The sequence below is a fragment of the Mesoplodon densirostris genome, chromosome 2, assembly GCF_025265405.1.
Source record: "Mesoplodon densirostris isolate mMesDen1 chromosome 2, mMesDen1 primary haplotype, whole genome shotgun sequence".
Taxonomy (NCBI): Eukaryota; Metazoa; Chordata; class Mammalia; order Artiodactyla; family Ziphiidae; genus Mesoplodon; species Mesoplodon densirostris.
This window is the reverse complement of record NC_082662.1, coordinates 9113589-9128873: the sequence shown is the minus strand read 5'-3', so window position 1 is coordinate 9128873 and position 15285 is coordinate 9113589. Positions and strand designations below refer to the sequence as shown.

General features: G+C 56.3%; 1 protein-coding gene across 3 annotated transcripts; it reads right to left on the bottom strand.

Moving 5' to 3' along the window:
• Nucleotides 1–258: 258 nt before the first annotated feature.
• On the bottom strand, nucleotides 259–14796 carry AGTRAP (angiotensin II receptor associated protein). Of its 3 annotated transcripts, none has more exons than XM_060088976.1 (5): nucleotides 14675–14796; nucleotides 6871–6905; nucleotides 4506–4611; nucleotides 3480–3675; nucleotides 259–1992 (listed from the first exon to the last, which is right to left on the bottom strand). In XM_060088976.1, exons 1-5 carry the CDS (start codon nucleotides 14699–14701, stop codon nucleotides 1889–1891), a joined length of 468 nt encoding a protein of 155 aa, XP_059944959.1. In that variant the 5' UTR covers nucleotides 14702–14796; the 3' UTR covers nucleotides 259–1888. The 3 variants fall into 3 exon arrangements, with proteins under 3 accessions (XP_059944959.1, XP_059944961.1, XP_059944960.1); XM_060088978.1 differs by having other exon boundaries at nucleotides 3501–3675; XM_060088977.1 differs by lacking the exon at nucleotides 14675–14796 and adding an exon at nucleotides 13508–13718.
• Between the last annotated feature and the right edge of the window lie 489 nt (nucleotides 14797–15285).

The window sequence follows — 15285 nt, the reverse complement described above, 5'->3', positions numbered from 1 at the left end:
CCAACATTGATAGAAACAGGCCTGGTTGGGCTTCCCTGGTGGCGCAGAGGTTGAGAGTCCGCCTGCCGATGCAGGGGACGCGGGTTCGTGCCCCGGTCCGGGAAGATCCCACATGCTGCGGAGCGGCTGGGCCCGTGAGCCATGGCCGCTGAGCCTGTGTGTCCGGAGCCTGTGCTCTGCAACGGGAGAGGCCACAGCAGTGAGAGGCCCACGTACCGCAAAACAAAAAACAAAAAACAAAAAAGAACAACAACAAAAAAAACGAAATAGGCCTGGTTTATTCATTTGAACGGCTGAACAGTATTCCTTAGAATGAACGGACCACGGCTTATCTGCCCGCCCCTGTCTATGAGGCTGTTCCCAGTTTTCCACAGCTTCAGCCACCCAGCATCCCTTGGCCCCAGAGCACAAGCCCCTTCCCTGGAGGCCCATGTTCCTTCTTTCAGGGCTCTCGCCTCCGGACAGAGGACTCCTAATGCCTCTTCCCCCGTAGAGCAGGACCTGAGTTCACCCCTGTAGCTCCAGGCCCCTGCACAGCATGTGGCAGGCACTCAGCTTCTTTGGATGGATGGATACAGAAGAATGGGGGGAGGGGACTGTGCACCAGGCCTTGACCTCTTTGTGCCAGGGACGAGCCACAATGGCCTGAAAGAGCCCAGATACCTGGGGTCCAGTGATCAATGCCATCCCAGTGGGAGTGGGGTAGGGCCCTGGCCATGGGATCCTTGGAGCTTCTGGACTGGTGTCCCCGTCTGCTCTAAGGCCAAGACACAGGGTCTGCCAGGAGCCAACTGCCCCTGGCCTACTGACCCAACATCATCATGGGATCAAGGAACAGCCCCCCACCCCGACAACCTCGCCGTCATGCAGGGAGCCGTCCCGAGGGCCAGGCACCGTACATTTCAGCCGCGTCATCACTCTCTGGGCAGGCATTAGCCCTCCTCCAGAAGACACGGGGGTCTGAGGGGCACACAGTCAGGGGCAGGGCAGGATTGAAACCAATACCTGAGCTATCTGAATTCGGAGAAATGGACACCCATTTGCCGCAATGAACAGTGCCCTCCTCTGCTGGGGCCTCAGCTGGGCTGGAGCTGAGCACAGAGCAGGCCCAGCTGGTTGTGAGCCCCTGCTTCCTCCTGCCGCAAGAGAACGGGCACCTAAGGCCTGGTGCCCTGGGGATTCGCTGGAATCTTCCCAGGAATGGTAAGTCCAGGCTCCAGCCCGGACGGGAGATTAAACGTGGCTCAAGACACACTCAGCTAGAGGATTCCCTGAACTTTAATGCCGTGGCTCTGAGGAGGGCCGCTGGAGGCTGTGGTGGATCTCTGAGGCTGCAGACACCACCAGCCTCCAGTGACGGGGTCCTGGGCCCCAAGTGACTAGGCAGTGAGAAGCCGGGGGTCCTCACCCCTGCACTCCAGGGGCTGAGTGTGACCAGAAGCTCTCAGAGCTCCTGCGGGAGGGCTTGGCCAACTTCGGGAGAGGCGCAGGGTAGGGGCATCACTGGCTCTTAGAGGCCTGACCCCGCCAGGCTCAGGCACGGCTCGACCCAGGGCCTGCACGGAGCAGCTAAGGGTGGAGGTGACAAAAGCGACCACAGTCCCCAGCCTGGCACCAGTGGGATACCTGGAAGGGAGGAGAGGCCTCGAGGAGTTTGGGACAGGTGTGCACAGGGGCTCCTGGCCTCTCAGGGCACTTGATTCAGGCAAGCCCTGAGATGGGGAACCGGAGGACACATCCCCCATCAGTTCTGAGAAAGGTGGGGGGACGGGAGCGCCCCAAGGATGACATCTAAGGCACCAAGAAGGTGATGTAGCCCCCTCCCACGCCTCCCACCCCGTTTGTCAAACTGGCCCCTAGGCTGGGGCCAGGTGCAGCAGGGCTGGCTTCAGTATCCTTGGGGGACGTGAGCCCTGCTCTCCAGGTCGTCAGAGGCTTCTGGAGAGTCAATCGTCTGGTAGGCACTGTGCTCCTGTGAAGCTCCAAGGAAAGCTAGGGGGTGGGGGAGATGGGGGGAAAGAAAAAATGAAGGGTGAAGACTTAGGACATTCCACAAGGCCAAACCAACATCCCCCTACCCCTCGACCAGAAAGGCCAGAGCTGGGCATCCCAGCACCCGGCAGTGACAGTGGCAGCAGCCCCAGGCACCAAGCCTTTAGCATATATTATTTAGTCAGTCCTCCTGTAACCCTACAGAGCAGGTTTTTTATTGTCCCCACTTTACAGATGAGGAAACTGAGGGTCAAAGAGATAAACTGACCCGCCTGAGATTACAAAGCTTGAAGCAGAGGACACCAGGATTCAAACCTAAGCAGCACGACCCCAAAGACAGGGCTCTTAGCCATTATGCCTCAGTGGTTCTCTGAGCAGCACACGCTCAGGAATCTGGCCAAGGGACGCCCAGCCCTGGGCCCACGGGCTCCCCTCCGGCTCCTCTCCCAGACAGAGCGGACACAGCGTGACTGTCCAGAAGGCCCCAGAGCTGGCACAGTTGCAGAGCCCAGAGGGTGCAAGGCAGGCTGTAGGGCTCTCAGTGCCACACCCCTCACTCCCATCTGCACTCTGCACATCTGTCCTGTGCTCCCGAACCGGCCCCAAGGGCCCTGGGCCTCAGTTTCTTCATCTGTCTAATGGAGGAACGTCACTGGCTCCTCCCCGCCCCTGGGCAGGCCTGGGCGGTACTGAGGTTGCCCAGGGCGGGCGGCCCCGGGCCATTCCTGCCCTTAGCCCAGCAGCTCTCCCAGCGGGTCACGGGCCACTCTGGGCCTCTCTTCTCAGAAGTGAAGGGTGGAAGACCACACCTCTCTCCACTTCTCTCAGAGACAGAGAAAGGAGGTGAGAATGTGCATCAGAGAGGGCAGGAGAAGGGCCACCACGAGAAGGCGTACAGCTCAGAGAGGCCGTGGGAGCGGACAGCGGGTCTGGGCTAAGGGAAAGCACCTGCAGTTCAGGGCTGGCTTTGGCCGGGGCCCCCACGGCCTAGGCCAGCACCACCCCTCCCTTGGCCACCCAGACCCCGTATGTGGCAGGAGAGGGGGGTTCCAGCGATGGGGCTGGAGGGAGCTGAGAGGGGAAGCTGGCCCTGCAGGTGCCTACAAGCCTCGGGCCACAGACTGCCCAGAGCTGCCTGGGGCACTGGATCACGCCCCAAGCTGCACCCATGTTTGAGCTGACAGGGGGACCTGGCACTGTAGCCTGGTGCAAGGGAAAGGTCATACCAGGTGGGGACGGCCGGGGGGACCCCTGGGCTCCTGCAGCAGAGACCAGAAACTTGCACACGGTCCAGCCTGGCTCCCAGAGCCCACGCCAAGCCCCGCCCTGCACCTCGAGCCCTTCTCTCAGCGGGCAAGGTTGGCTCCCTGGGGCCGGGGCTGGGGGGTGGAAGGTGGAGACCGGGGAGAGGTGGGGAGATGGCAGCATGCCAGCACCTGGGCCAGCGAGAGGGGAGTCGGGGAGCTGGTTGGAGGCGCTGGCCTCACCAGTGTGGAGGAGGCGCTCACCCCCGCGCTCCCGGTGCATTTGGTAGACGAAGCAGCAGGAGACCGGCTTGAGGAGTGCGCCGACGATGGCCATGCCGGCGCTGAAGCGCTGTGTGTCCGAGAGGCTGGCCCTTGGGTAGAAGATGCTGATGTGGATGATGTCCAGGAAGATGGTGACCGCCAAGCCACCCAGAAACTGCAAGACAGGCCGGGCGCAGGGCCCAGGGGTGACCACGTGTCATCCGGGTTTACGAGCCCGCTGCCCCGTCCCACCCCCTCACTCTCCCACCATATACACCAGACCGGAAGCTCCACTTGTGCCCTACTGTGTCCTTGGGGTTTGCTGGAGAACAGATCAAGCCAGCAGGCAGGACTCTGTGGATGAGATGCCCGACTGGGGGCTGTGAGGCCGCAAGCAGGGATGCGGGGCCAGAGCACCTTCCCCCACCTCCTCTCATCCTGAGGCCACGACGAGGTACAAGACTTGGGTCCAGAGCCTCTGAGATGGAAGGCCCCTCAGAATTCACTTGCTCCATCTTCACCACCAAAGGAATCCCTTCTCAGCCATCCCGAGAGGCCGGTGCTGGTGCTCACAGCCATTTGGGTCTGAGCGGGTGTCGGGAAGCTCCCCTGTGGGACAGTTCAGCCAGACCGTGTCCACTCTGACCTCACAAGGTGGTGGAGTTCCCTCTTCACAGGCCTCCCGGCCACATCCCTCCCTATTAAGAGGGCCCTAGAGGTGGGTTACTGGCGCGTGCCCCACTGCCCTCGGGGAAGGGCCAGTCTGGGACACCGGTGAGAGCCCACCCCATGGCCCTCTTGGGGAAAAAATGAGCAGACTCCGGGCTCTCTGAGCCAGGCAGGCAGGGAAGCAGGCCAGACTAGTGAAGGTGCACATGGGCTGGTAGCCTGGGTGGGCTTACTTAGCAGGCTCTAGAAAGTGGAAAATGGGGAAAAAAGAAGGGAGAGGAGATTGGATGGAGCCAGGCCCACAATCACCCTCAAGCCAGTTCTCCCCCAGCTCACCATACTTATGGCGTCGACGGAGTCCCGCTGCGCGACGGCCCACACGCCCAGGGCCAGGATGGTGAAGTTGGACCACGCGTAGGCGCCCGGGAACACGATGCAGCCCCTGCGGGAGGAGGAGGCATCTGAGTCAAGTCAGGAGGTGGCCGCCCCACAGGTGCCCACCCCTCCCGCAGGTCACCTCCTAAGGCTCTCAGGTCTCAGGGCCCCTACGAGCAGAGACCACAGTCTACGGCCTTGTTGCTTCCCACCCCCCGTGCTCCAGAAATGTCAGCACATTCCACCACTCTGCCTCCCAAACGGATCCGGAATCTGGCCACGTCCCTCCGGGTCCAAACCACCATCCTCTCCTACTAGCCTCTCCCCACTGGTCTCCGTACTTCTGCTCCTGCCCCCTCCTGGCCATTCATAAACAGCAACCAGTTAGGTAAATCAGGGGACGTCACTGTGCTAAAAGTTCTCCAACAGTTCTCTTGGAATAAAATTCAGGCTCTTGACCATGGCCTATGGGGCCCTGTGGGATCTGGTGACACAGCCCAGCCTATACCTCCCATTCATTGCCTTGCTGTCCCCTCTACCCTGAACACTCGGTCCCTTTTTGTCATTTTAGCCTCACCTCAACTGTTAACTCCGAGACTCCTTCTCTGACTGCCCCATTTCAAGTACCACCTCACCGCTTTCGACCACAATGCCCACCCTCTTTTATTTTGTAGGGTATAACTGAACTGTTTACTTGTTTGTCAACTCAAAGAAAATAACAGTTAACCCAGGGCCCTTACTAGTATCTGGCACAGTTATAAGTGCTTTAAATTCGCTCATTTATGTGCATTTGTCTTAACGAACCCAGTAAGGAGGCACTATTGCTATCCTCATTTTACAGATGAGGAGACAGAGGCACAGAGAGGTCAAGTAACTGCTGAAGGTCACACAGCTGCTAAGTGGCAGAGGTGGGATTTAAACCCAGGCAGTCTGGCTCAAGAGGCTGTGCTCTTATCCACCGTATTCACTCGGCTTGGATGGCCGCAGCACACAGTGGGGTGCTTCATAAATTTAAATGGCATTCCCTGAAGTGTACCATACAGAAAACATGTGCAAAGCACTTAAGTGCAGGGCACAACGAGGCTTACTCAGAATAAGTAATCTCATTTTTTGGTTTTGAGAAAGCAGGCCTCACCAGCTCAAAATCTTGGGGAGCGAGACTGAGAAATCTGGATTTTGACTCTGCCCCTCGAGGTCATTAACCATGATGATCACTGTTCCCATTATTCATACCCGTTAACGTGTGCACTGCACTTCCACAACTGCAAAACGCACACGTGAGCTCAATGGTCTCCAGTCTTGGTGTGGCAAAGAAATCTCCCCAGAAACTCAACAGCTAAAGCAGATGGTAATGATGAAAATCAATCCTGAGGTCCTCAGGCCTCCCTTGTGCAGGCCTGGGCAGCGTCCGGTGAGCAGAGCATTGCCACGCTTCTCCCTCACAGCTCCTGAGTGGTGTGATTCCTTGCACCCATTTTACAGATGGAAACCAAGGTCCCGAGAAGTGGAGTCACTTGGTCAAGGTGACCTGGCTGGAATATAGCAGAGCCAGGACCTGAACAGGGTCAGTCTGAATCCCGAGTCTGCCGTCTCTGGGCAGGGGGTGTGAAGTGAGAGTGAGGGTCCACCCCTAAGCAAGGGACCTCACCCCTGTGTCAGGCGTCTACTTGCTGAGCCGCTGAGCTAAGCCCCAGAAGGCACCCAGCCTGGCAGCTGGTCTCTGGACACCCTCAATAAAGGTTAGCAGTTTTACAGTTTCAGAAGTTACGCTTTCACCTTCCGATGACCTTACAGGACAAGTGGGAGGGTCAGTAATGCTCTCACTTTGTAGGTGAGAAAATGACTTAGGGGGTTTAAGTGACTCACCCAAGGTCACAGACACACAGAGCTCTACCTGACATCCACCCCAGCACAGTATAAGAGACCGGCCCCCAGGCTTCAGCACCTCAGACCCCCCAGATGGGAAGGCCTCGGGGAAGAACCAGAGGGGTGACAAGCCCAAAGGGCTCGGGCAGTGTCTGGAGGAAGGTTGAGCGGTTGGTACTGCCCTGGGCTGTTGCCTCCCTGAGGATGAGGGCTCGAAGCTCCTAGGGCAGTGATGGCAAAGGCCTCTGGGTACTGCCTGCCCCTCTGACATCCTTGGAACATGGGGAGCTTGCTGATGATGCTCTTGACAGAGGTGCTATTTAGTCTTGGAACGGGCTGGGAGATGTGGACACATGGATGCAGACCCAGGACACACACGGACAAGACCCCAAGGAGACACATGGACCCAGATCCTGGGAGACAGGTGGACATAGAACAGGACACTCAGAGAGTCACTCACCAGATCGTCAGCAGCCAGTGAACCAGGAGGATCGCCTGTGGCACACAAAAAAGAGGGAGTGGGTGGAGGAGAGATCTGTGAATGTGACCACCATGGTGGCAGGGGGTTGGGCAAGAAAGCTTTTGGAGCCAGAAAACACCGGAAGCCCCCGCCTAGCACCTAAGAGGCCTTCAGCAATGTCTGTTGAAATGAAACACCAACGGTGACAGAAGAGAAGGTAGAGAAGGAGGAAGAGCACAGGCCAGGCGATGCTGCCACGTCGCCCTCCCCACTCCCTCGGGGCAGCTGACACCCACAGCCCTTCCTGCTTCCAAAGGCGGGAGGCTCCTTTGGGGAACCTGGGAATCTGTTCTGGAATCAGAGGAGCCTCAGTGGGAAATGGGGGTGGGGGGGAGCTCAAATGAGGCTGATTTCTAAGGACATTGGAGCTGAGGTGCCGTGTGGGGACGGGGTGATGCCGGGTGCGTCCAGGGAATGGGAGAGCAGCCCGGTGGCAGAAGACCAGAGGGGAGAGGTGGGCCTTGAGGGCCCCGGCAAGGAGCGTGGATTTCAGCCCAGGTGCATTGAGGGCTTTCCTGCAGGAAGGTAACACGCTATGATTTGTTAAGAAAAGAAATCCCCCTGGCTTTTTTCTAGAGTTCTGCACTATCCCACCCTGTTTGTTGCCCCCTATGTTCCTCAAAGACAGCCCTCTTTACTGGAACTGGTCTCTATTCCTGGTTATCAGAAGGGCCCTGATGGCAAAGCAAGCAAAGAAGGAAGGAACAGATGCTACGGGGAGGACAGGGCAGCTGCCAGCTAGAGCTTCCAAAGAAGCAGGGAACTCGGAGCTGGTGCTAAAGGGGACGCAGGGACCAGCCAGGCAAAGGAGAGGGAGAGCGGGGTGTCCCAGAGTGGACACCCGGAAGCACAGGCAGGGATGCAGGACCCAGAGCCCCGAGGAGGGGTGGCGCTGAGGCTGCGGGAGGCCAGGAGCCCCAAGTCGGGAGCTTCAGTGGGGCCTGGTGGTCGGCGGGGGCCCTTGAGGGGGTTTGCTCCCGGCACTGAGCGGTCAAGTTGGGAAGGGGAAGCCAAGAGCCTGGGGCGGGGACGGCATGCTGGGCCCAGACGGCAAGGGCGGATGGCCAGGACTGCAGTGGTTTCTGGTCTGGTGCAAGGGGCTAAGGAGACGGAGCCACCTGCAACAAGGAGCTCTGGCTGCGTTTCTAGAAGGGTTACCATTTATGGCACACCTGCGATATGCGAGGCCCTGGGCCCAGCGCCCCACGTGACCTTCTCTGGGCCTCACAACAGCCTCTGGAGCAGATACTAGAATCAGTCCCATTTTACAGTCAAGAAAACTAGGCTCAGAGGTAAATTAAGTTGATTGTGATTCCACTGATGGCAAAACTCAAATGAAATTGTAAGTCTGACTCCAGAACCAGGGCTCCTTGCCTTCACGCTGGATGCATGGCCTTCAGCGGAGAGGAGCTATTCGGGCTTGAGACAGACGCAGACATTTTCCACATGGGGGACAGGTGACATCCGGGGCAGACGCCCGGGATACCCCACCTTCACCCCCAGCGCACAGTGAAGTGAACAAAGCCCAGAGTATGGTCCACAGCGCCCAAAGAATCCCTCTTCTGGCTACAGAGGACTAGAACAATTCTGTAAGGACCAATGCACCTGACTTTACACAGGTCTTGAGACTCCAAAAAAGTTGAGTCTACATGACAGAAGGCTACTCTGGAAGGAATCTTTGCCATCACCTTCCCTCGTTTATTACCGAGTGCCTCCCATGCGTCAGGCAGCACACTGAGATTTTTGTGCACAGGAACGCATTTCATCCTTACCATCCTCTGAGGTACAATTTCCCCCATTTTACAGTTGAGAAAACTGAGGCTCAGACGTAAGCAACTTGCCCCAGGTTGCACAGCAGAGCCACGTTTCAAACATGACTTAGCCAGGTGTTGTCCGACGCAGGGCCTGGGCAGATGTGCCCTCTCGTTACAAAGGTGGGGAAACTGAGGCAGAGGAGGCCTAATCTTCCGAGGGCTTCTTTTCCCAGGGGCTGAAGAGGAGGGGTCAAACAGTGCTAAGTTTCTGAAACGTGTACAGTTTAAGCCGGCATCGCTGGCACCAGCTTGGCCTCCACCCTGGGGATTCAAAGGCGAGCTAGGTAGATGCAGCACTAGGCTGCCCTCCCAGACCTGACACCTGGGGTGGGCGGGACACTGTGAACCAATCACCTTAGGAGTGTGGATTTCCAATGAGACAGCCTGCTGCAAAGGAAGTTACAGCAAAGGAAAAGGAACCTCACTCTGCATCAAGGGAGAGGTGCTTAGGAGGCTTCTCTGAGGGGCAAAGGGGGTGAGAAGGGGTTAACCAGGGGCAGAGGGGAAAGAAGAGCATTTCAAGCAGAAGGGACAGCACCTGCAAAGGCTCTGTGGCAGAAAGGAGCATGGAACATTCTGGAAACGGAAAAGAAGCCCATGTGGCTGGAGTGGAAGAGGAGAGTGGAGAGGAGGAACAGGAGGCTGGGGGTGGGGCAGGGCTGGGCCTGGACAGTGTGGGGCGAAATTCTGATCTTTATCTTAAGAGCAAAACACTGTCCCCCTCTGTCTAACAGGAAACCCTGCCCACAGAGGGGAAGGGACCTGCCAGAGGCCATGACACGTGGTCCACGGTGGTCCTGGTGTCGGGTTTTTAACTAAGACAAGACACCAAGGAAGGAGCCGCAGGGGAGGCAGCCCACATCGCCACTCCTGAAAATCAACACCAAATCCATCCCTCCCTTGGCTTCTATTTCAGAAACGGTCTTCATTTCCAAGTGCTCTGGTTCCCACCTCTAGACTGTGCACACTGCAGGTCTTTAATAAAGGGGTGCTCTTGGCCTGCAGAGCCCAGCTTTATCATGGTAAGAGGAAAGGCTGAGACCCAGGGAAGCCTGTGGGGGAAACCATTCTGTTTAACCTGCGGGATAAAGTTTTTCCTGGAGCCAGAAAAGCTTGTAATACGGAGTGAGCACCTGCTAAGGTCCAAAACTAGGCCCTCTCTTTTGGGCGGAACAGAGTATAATCTGGAAATCCTGCAGATCTTTAGCAGACACACATCCCCTCGGTGTGACATCACTTTTGTTTTCTAAATATTTAGGAAACGGAGCATTAGTGGATCACTTCTCTTCAGCCCTGGGAAAAGAAACCCACAAAGACTAAGCCTCCTCTGCCTCAGTTTCCCCATCTTTGTAATGGTAGGGCACACCCACCCAGGCCCAGAGGGGTCTAACGTGCAGGAAAGCTCCAACAAGAAACCCAGCCAAGATTCTAAAAAAGAGTGGATATATGTGTATGTATAACTGATTCACTTTGCTGTACACCTGAAACTAACACAACACTGTAAATCAACTATATGCCAATAAAAATAAAGAAAAGAAAAAGAAACCCAGCCAAACCGGCTCTGCCCTTCCTGACAGCCCTCATCTCAGCACAAAAGAACTGTCTGCTGGCTCTGGGGAAGGCTTCTGGTAACCAAGGGCGTACCGGGGATTCCCAGGTACTGCCATAGAGAATGAGGGAGGCAGGGGCCTGAGCATGGGCCTGGGCAGCCTGACCGTTCTGACTGGGTAGGAGGAAACGGACTTGAGCTCCTGGACTCTTCCTAAAGACTCGGCCCAGGGGGGCTGCCCCGCCCTTTCCCAGCTGGTGTCCCATGTGTCAGAAGACTGGGGGACGGGGAAGGCCAATGGGCCAAGGCAGCAGGGGGTCGTAGGATGCTGGACTGGGGGCAGGAGACCTGGGTTCTGGTCCAGGGGCCACGTCCCCCTGTCTGAGCCCCGGGTTCCTACCCTGTGAAATGGAGGCAGCACCCACGTGTCCCATGGGGGTGCCTCAACCGCAGAGACAGGCATCTGACGGTCACTGGATGCACCCGCTTACTAACCGTAAGTACTGTGTGGAACAGGCATCCAGAAACAGCGTCAACCACATCAACCCCTGCTACTGATTAAGATCTGCCTGTCACGTGTCTACACTACCCTGAACACTCGGCCCATGTCATCCTTGCAACGGTCTGGCGTAGAGTGTTAATCCTGTTTTACTTATGAAGAAACTGAGGCTGTGAGAGACTAAGTAAATTGGCCCAAAGGGTAATGCTTATAAACAAGAGAGCCCAGATGCAAATCTCAGAATAGGTCTATCTGGTCTGAGTTTTCCTGCTAATAAAAATGTGAGGAAGGGGCTTCCCTGGTGGCGCAGTGGTTGGGAGTCCGCCTGCCGATGCAGGGGGTACGGGTTCGTGCCCCGGTCCGGGAAGATCCCACATGCCGCGGAGCAGCTAGGCCCATGAGCCATGGCCGCTGAGCCTGTGCGTCCGGAGCCTGTGCTCCGCAACGGGAGAGGCCACAACAGTGAGAGGCCCACGTACCTCAAAAAAGAAAAAAAAAAAAAAATGTGATGCTACACCACCTCCTGGACCACTAGATCCTCCCCTTATCACCCTAGAAGTTAGGGTCTAATTTTATGCTCTTTTTATGGTGAGGAAACTGATACTCAGAGAGGTTTAGAAATCTGCTCCAGGTCACACAGCTAGTAAGCAGCAGAGTCTGGCTTTGGACAGAAGTCTGTCTGGCCCCAAAGCCTGTGCTCTATCCACAGTGCTGGAAGAGCAAGGGAAGGGTAGATGGAAATGAGGAGGTTTGACCTTGAGAAGGCTAATGGGGAAACCGCAGGGTCCTGCGGACCAGGACTTAGACCCTTCGTTTGCCACTAGAGGGCCCACAGGGGTGGGGGTGGGACTTCCCAGACGGGTGGTAGACAGACCTGAGGTCACCATACAGTTTTGTATTTTTTCAGCTTGCAGGATTGAACCTGTGCCCTGGGCAGTGAAAGCGCTGAGCCCTAACCACTGGACCGCCAGGGAATTCCCAGGAAAAATATACTCTCTATATTAATCTGGATGGAGGGAATTCCCTGGCGGTCCAGTGGTTAAGACTCTGTGTACTTTCACTGCCGAGGGCGCGGGTTCAATCCCTGGTCAGGGAACTAAGATCCCACAAACCGCACGGCATGGCCAAAAAAACCCATAAACAAACAAAAACAAAAACACCCAGAATATATTTTCCTGGTCCTGTGCAAACACCCGGTGGCCTGTTGCATGAGGCAGCAAGATACCCGGGGACCCCCGAGGGCTGAGGCTAGGGGACAGCACTCAGGGCTGCCGGAGAGCAGAGGCAGAGGTGGGCAGTGGTTAAGGGTGTGGGCACTGCAGCCAAGTATGTGGATGGGACCCCAGCTCTGTGACTTAAGAGCTGTGTGACCTTGGGCCGGTCACCTGAGCTCTCAGAACTGCTGCTTGCTCTTCTGTAAAGTGGGACAATAATGCTTCACGGGTGTGTTGCGTGGCTACAGAGAGGTGGAGGGATGTGCGAAACATTCAATGCAATGCCTGCCAGGTAGTCAGCCCCCCAGACGTGGCCATCCTCATTACTATTATACAGTCAGCTTCCAGAGTTCTTAACCCTCATGCTACACTACCCCCTGCACCCTCCTCCAAAGGGCCTTTCTCCCAAGATCTCACAAACCCAAGCCTAGTGCCTTCAAAGCTTGTCACAGTGACATTCCTCCAGCTCAGGACTTGCCTCACGGGTGGGGCTGGGTTAGCGACTGCCCAGAGGGCCTGGGGCACTTGCTTCTGCTCACCTGGCACCACTGCCCACTCCAGCTGGGCTGGGCACAAGCAGGCATTGAGCCACTGCCCAAGGAATGTGTGAAATAAGGGAGGGGGTAGTGCAGGGCCACAGGGGTGCATCTCCCCAGCTCCCAAGGGGCTCTGGTCTCTGAACACCCCACTCAGACGGCAGTGAACAAGGATCAACAGCTCTCTCCACAGGGAGGCCAGGTTTAACGACAAAAACACAGAGCTCCCAGTTAGTTTTTACTTTCAGATAATGAATAATTTGCTAGAATGTCCCAAACATTGCCTGGGATATACTTATACTAAAAAATTATTCATTGTCGATATGAAATTCAAATTCAACTGGAGGTCCTGTATGTTACCTAGCAACCCTAGCTGCTCAGGCCCTCCCAGCACTTAGTTGTCTCTGATTGGTATCAGCTAAGACCCTCGGAGAGATGATGTTTTATTTCCCAAGTCAAGGGAAGGACCAGACATTTCATTCCGGGCACCCAAAGCCAGCACAGCTCACACCTGGGGTCGTGTGTGGCCTGTCCCACCCATGAAGTTGCTCAAAAAAAAGCCCCAAACAGACTAAGCCCATCCCCCGTGGACAGAAAATGTCAAGGCAGAAGTCAGTCCTAACTAATTGGTGGCCAGGAAAGGACACAGCTTTGAAGTCTGACCCTGATGGGTTCAAATCCTGACTCTGCCACTAAATCTCTGTGGGACCTTGGCAAGTTACTTACCTGGTCTGAGCTGAAGTTTGCTCATCTGTAAAAATCTCAGAAGGTTGATGTGATTAAATAAATAACCTGGCACACCACAGATGCCCCCAAAATGCGGGCTCTCTCCCCTCTCAATTCCTGCGGCTCTGACCCTCATTTCATTCCCTCTTAGCAATTATTTTAGGCAAATCTCTAATTAGAGAAAAGGCGGTCAACATTAACCCCACACAGGCTGGAACAGAGTATTGACACCAACAAACCTCAGCTGCCCTCATGTAAATTTCTTCCCAGCTAAACCTTCAATCCAAGTCCATTCCCTTGTTGCAGCCATCTCTCCCCCTAGCCGTTGACTGAAAGCTTTGGGGAGGTTTGCTGAAGCAAGTATTAAGGAAAGTATCAAGGGACGTCTTCCCATGTGAAGTCACAGCACAGACGGTGTCTAATCATCCAAATATGGATAACGTATTGCTCTGTAGTCATCTATCTCTTAGATTCCTTCAGTACCAGACACCACGGGTGCTAAATTCTTTGTCATGCGTGAGTAAAAGGGCATTCCTGGATACTAGTCTCAAAGGAAACTGCACTGAGACCCAAAATGGCAGGTTTGGTGCAAGGTTCATACCTTCCTGACCAAAGCTAACGGCTTCAGCCTCTCAGTGGCAAACAGAGCCAAGAAGCACTGGGCATGTGGGGCGGGGAGGAAAAAAAAGAACAGCCGCTGGCATCCTGACAGCTGAGGACACGGCTCAGGAAATGAAGACACCCCAGGAAGCTCCAGCGTTTCCCTAAATGCGCAAAGTTGGCGTTTTCTGCTTTTAAGTAACTTCTATTGGTGTCTGTGCTGTTTACGAAATAAAGACGTTGAATTTATAAACTTTGAAAAACCACTCGTCCGTGATCACAGCTGCCAACAAAGGAGGCTACCAGGTTGGTGTCTGAGGTGCAGGTGAAAGGTTTAGCCCCTCTCTCGGTGGAGGGGAGGTGTGCCGCCTCTAAGTCCCCCCTCGGGCTCTCGGTGGGCCCCTCCCCCCCGTGCCTTCCTCTTTCCCCAGGGGAATTCTGGGCGCGCAGGCCAAAGCGAGCCTCAGGGGCCCGGCGCTCCCAGCTGGGCCGGTCTGACTCCGGGAAGAGGGGGCCTCTTCCCTCCCTTCCCTCCTCCAGTTTCCTCTCGGTCTTTCCTGCTGGCCTTCTGTATCCCCCTCCTTGCTATGGTCTATCCACCCACCTCCTTCTCACCTGGACTCTGTACGTTCTCCCTCTCCCTACCACCCCTCTTTCCCCAAACGCTCGGTCCTCTCACCTCTAAACTCCTACTTTAAAAGCGCAAACGCCCAACACGCTCGGGGAGACCCGCCCCGCGCCCGCGCCCGCCCGCCAGCCCGCCAACCCGCCAGCGGCTGGGCCACCCCCGCCCCGCCTATCTCCACCTTCAGGTTCACGGCGGGCAGCTCCATCCCGACCAAGCTGGAGGGAACCTCCGCGACAACCGCGTGGGCTCCTGGTCTACGAACTCGGGAAACGAACTTGCCCGGCTCCGCCCCGCCCGCGGCCCCGGCTCCAACCGCCCCCCGGGGTGGGGGGGGAAATGGGCACGTGAGCTGGGTCACGTGACTGTTGCCCGGTTGCTAGGCGACGGCGTCCGGCTGCTAGCGGCTTAGTCCCCCCACTGCCCAGGTAGTTCCCGGCACCGCTGGAGAACATCCAGATTTGCGTCGCAAGGGGCACAATGTCTCGCCGAGTTGAAGTCCCTGCAAGTGGGCTGATGGGACCACCTGCAGCCAGGAGAGCTTGGGGGAACGTCCAGGTACAAACTGCAGATGCGGCAACAGCTGATGTCTCATCCCAGAGGGCACCCTCTCTCCTCCTTGCTTCTCCGGTGAAAGTGGAGACAGTTACGGACCTCAGAGGATCCTTGTGAGGATAAAGGAACTAATTCATGTTGAAGAAAAAATGATTCTGACACTTGCTAAAATGGTAAGGAAAACGTATTCAAGACTACTGGGGCAGGGGTTCCACAATAGGGGAGGGAGAGATCAAG

Bases quoted from the DNA above. Each gene is read 5' to 3' on its own strand.
- AGTRAP (XM_060088976.1), bottom strand. From the start codon at position 14,701: ATGGAGCTGCCCGCCGTGAACCTGAAG. The intron at 4,612-6,870 runs GTGAGTGACTCT...CTCCTCCCGCAG, and splicing joins CACTGGCTGCTGACGATCTG to GGGCTGCATCGTGTTCCCGG. The intron at 3,676-4,505 runs GTGAGCTGGGGG...CCTGTCTTGCAG, and splicing joins CCGTCGACGCCATAAGTATG to TTTCTGGGTGGCTTGGCGGT.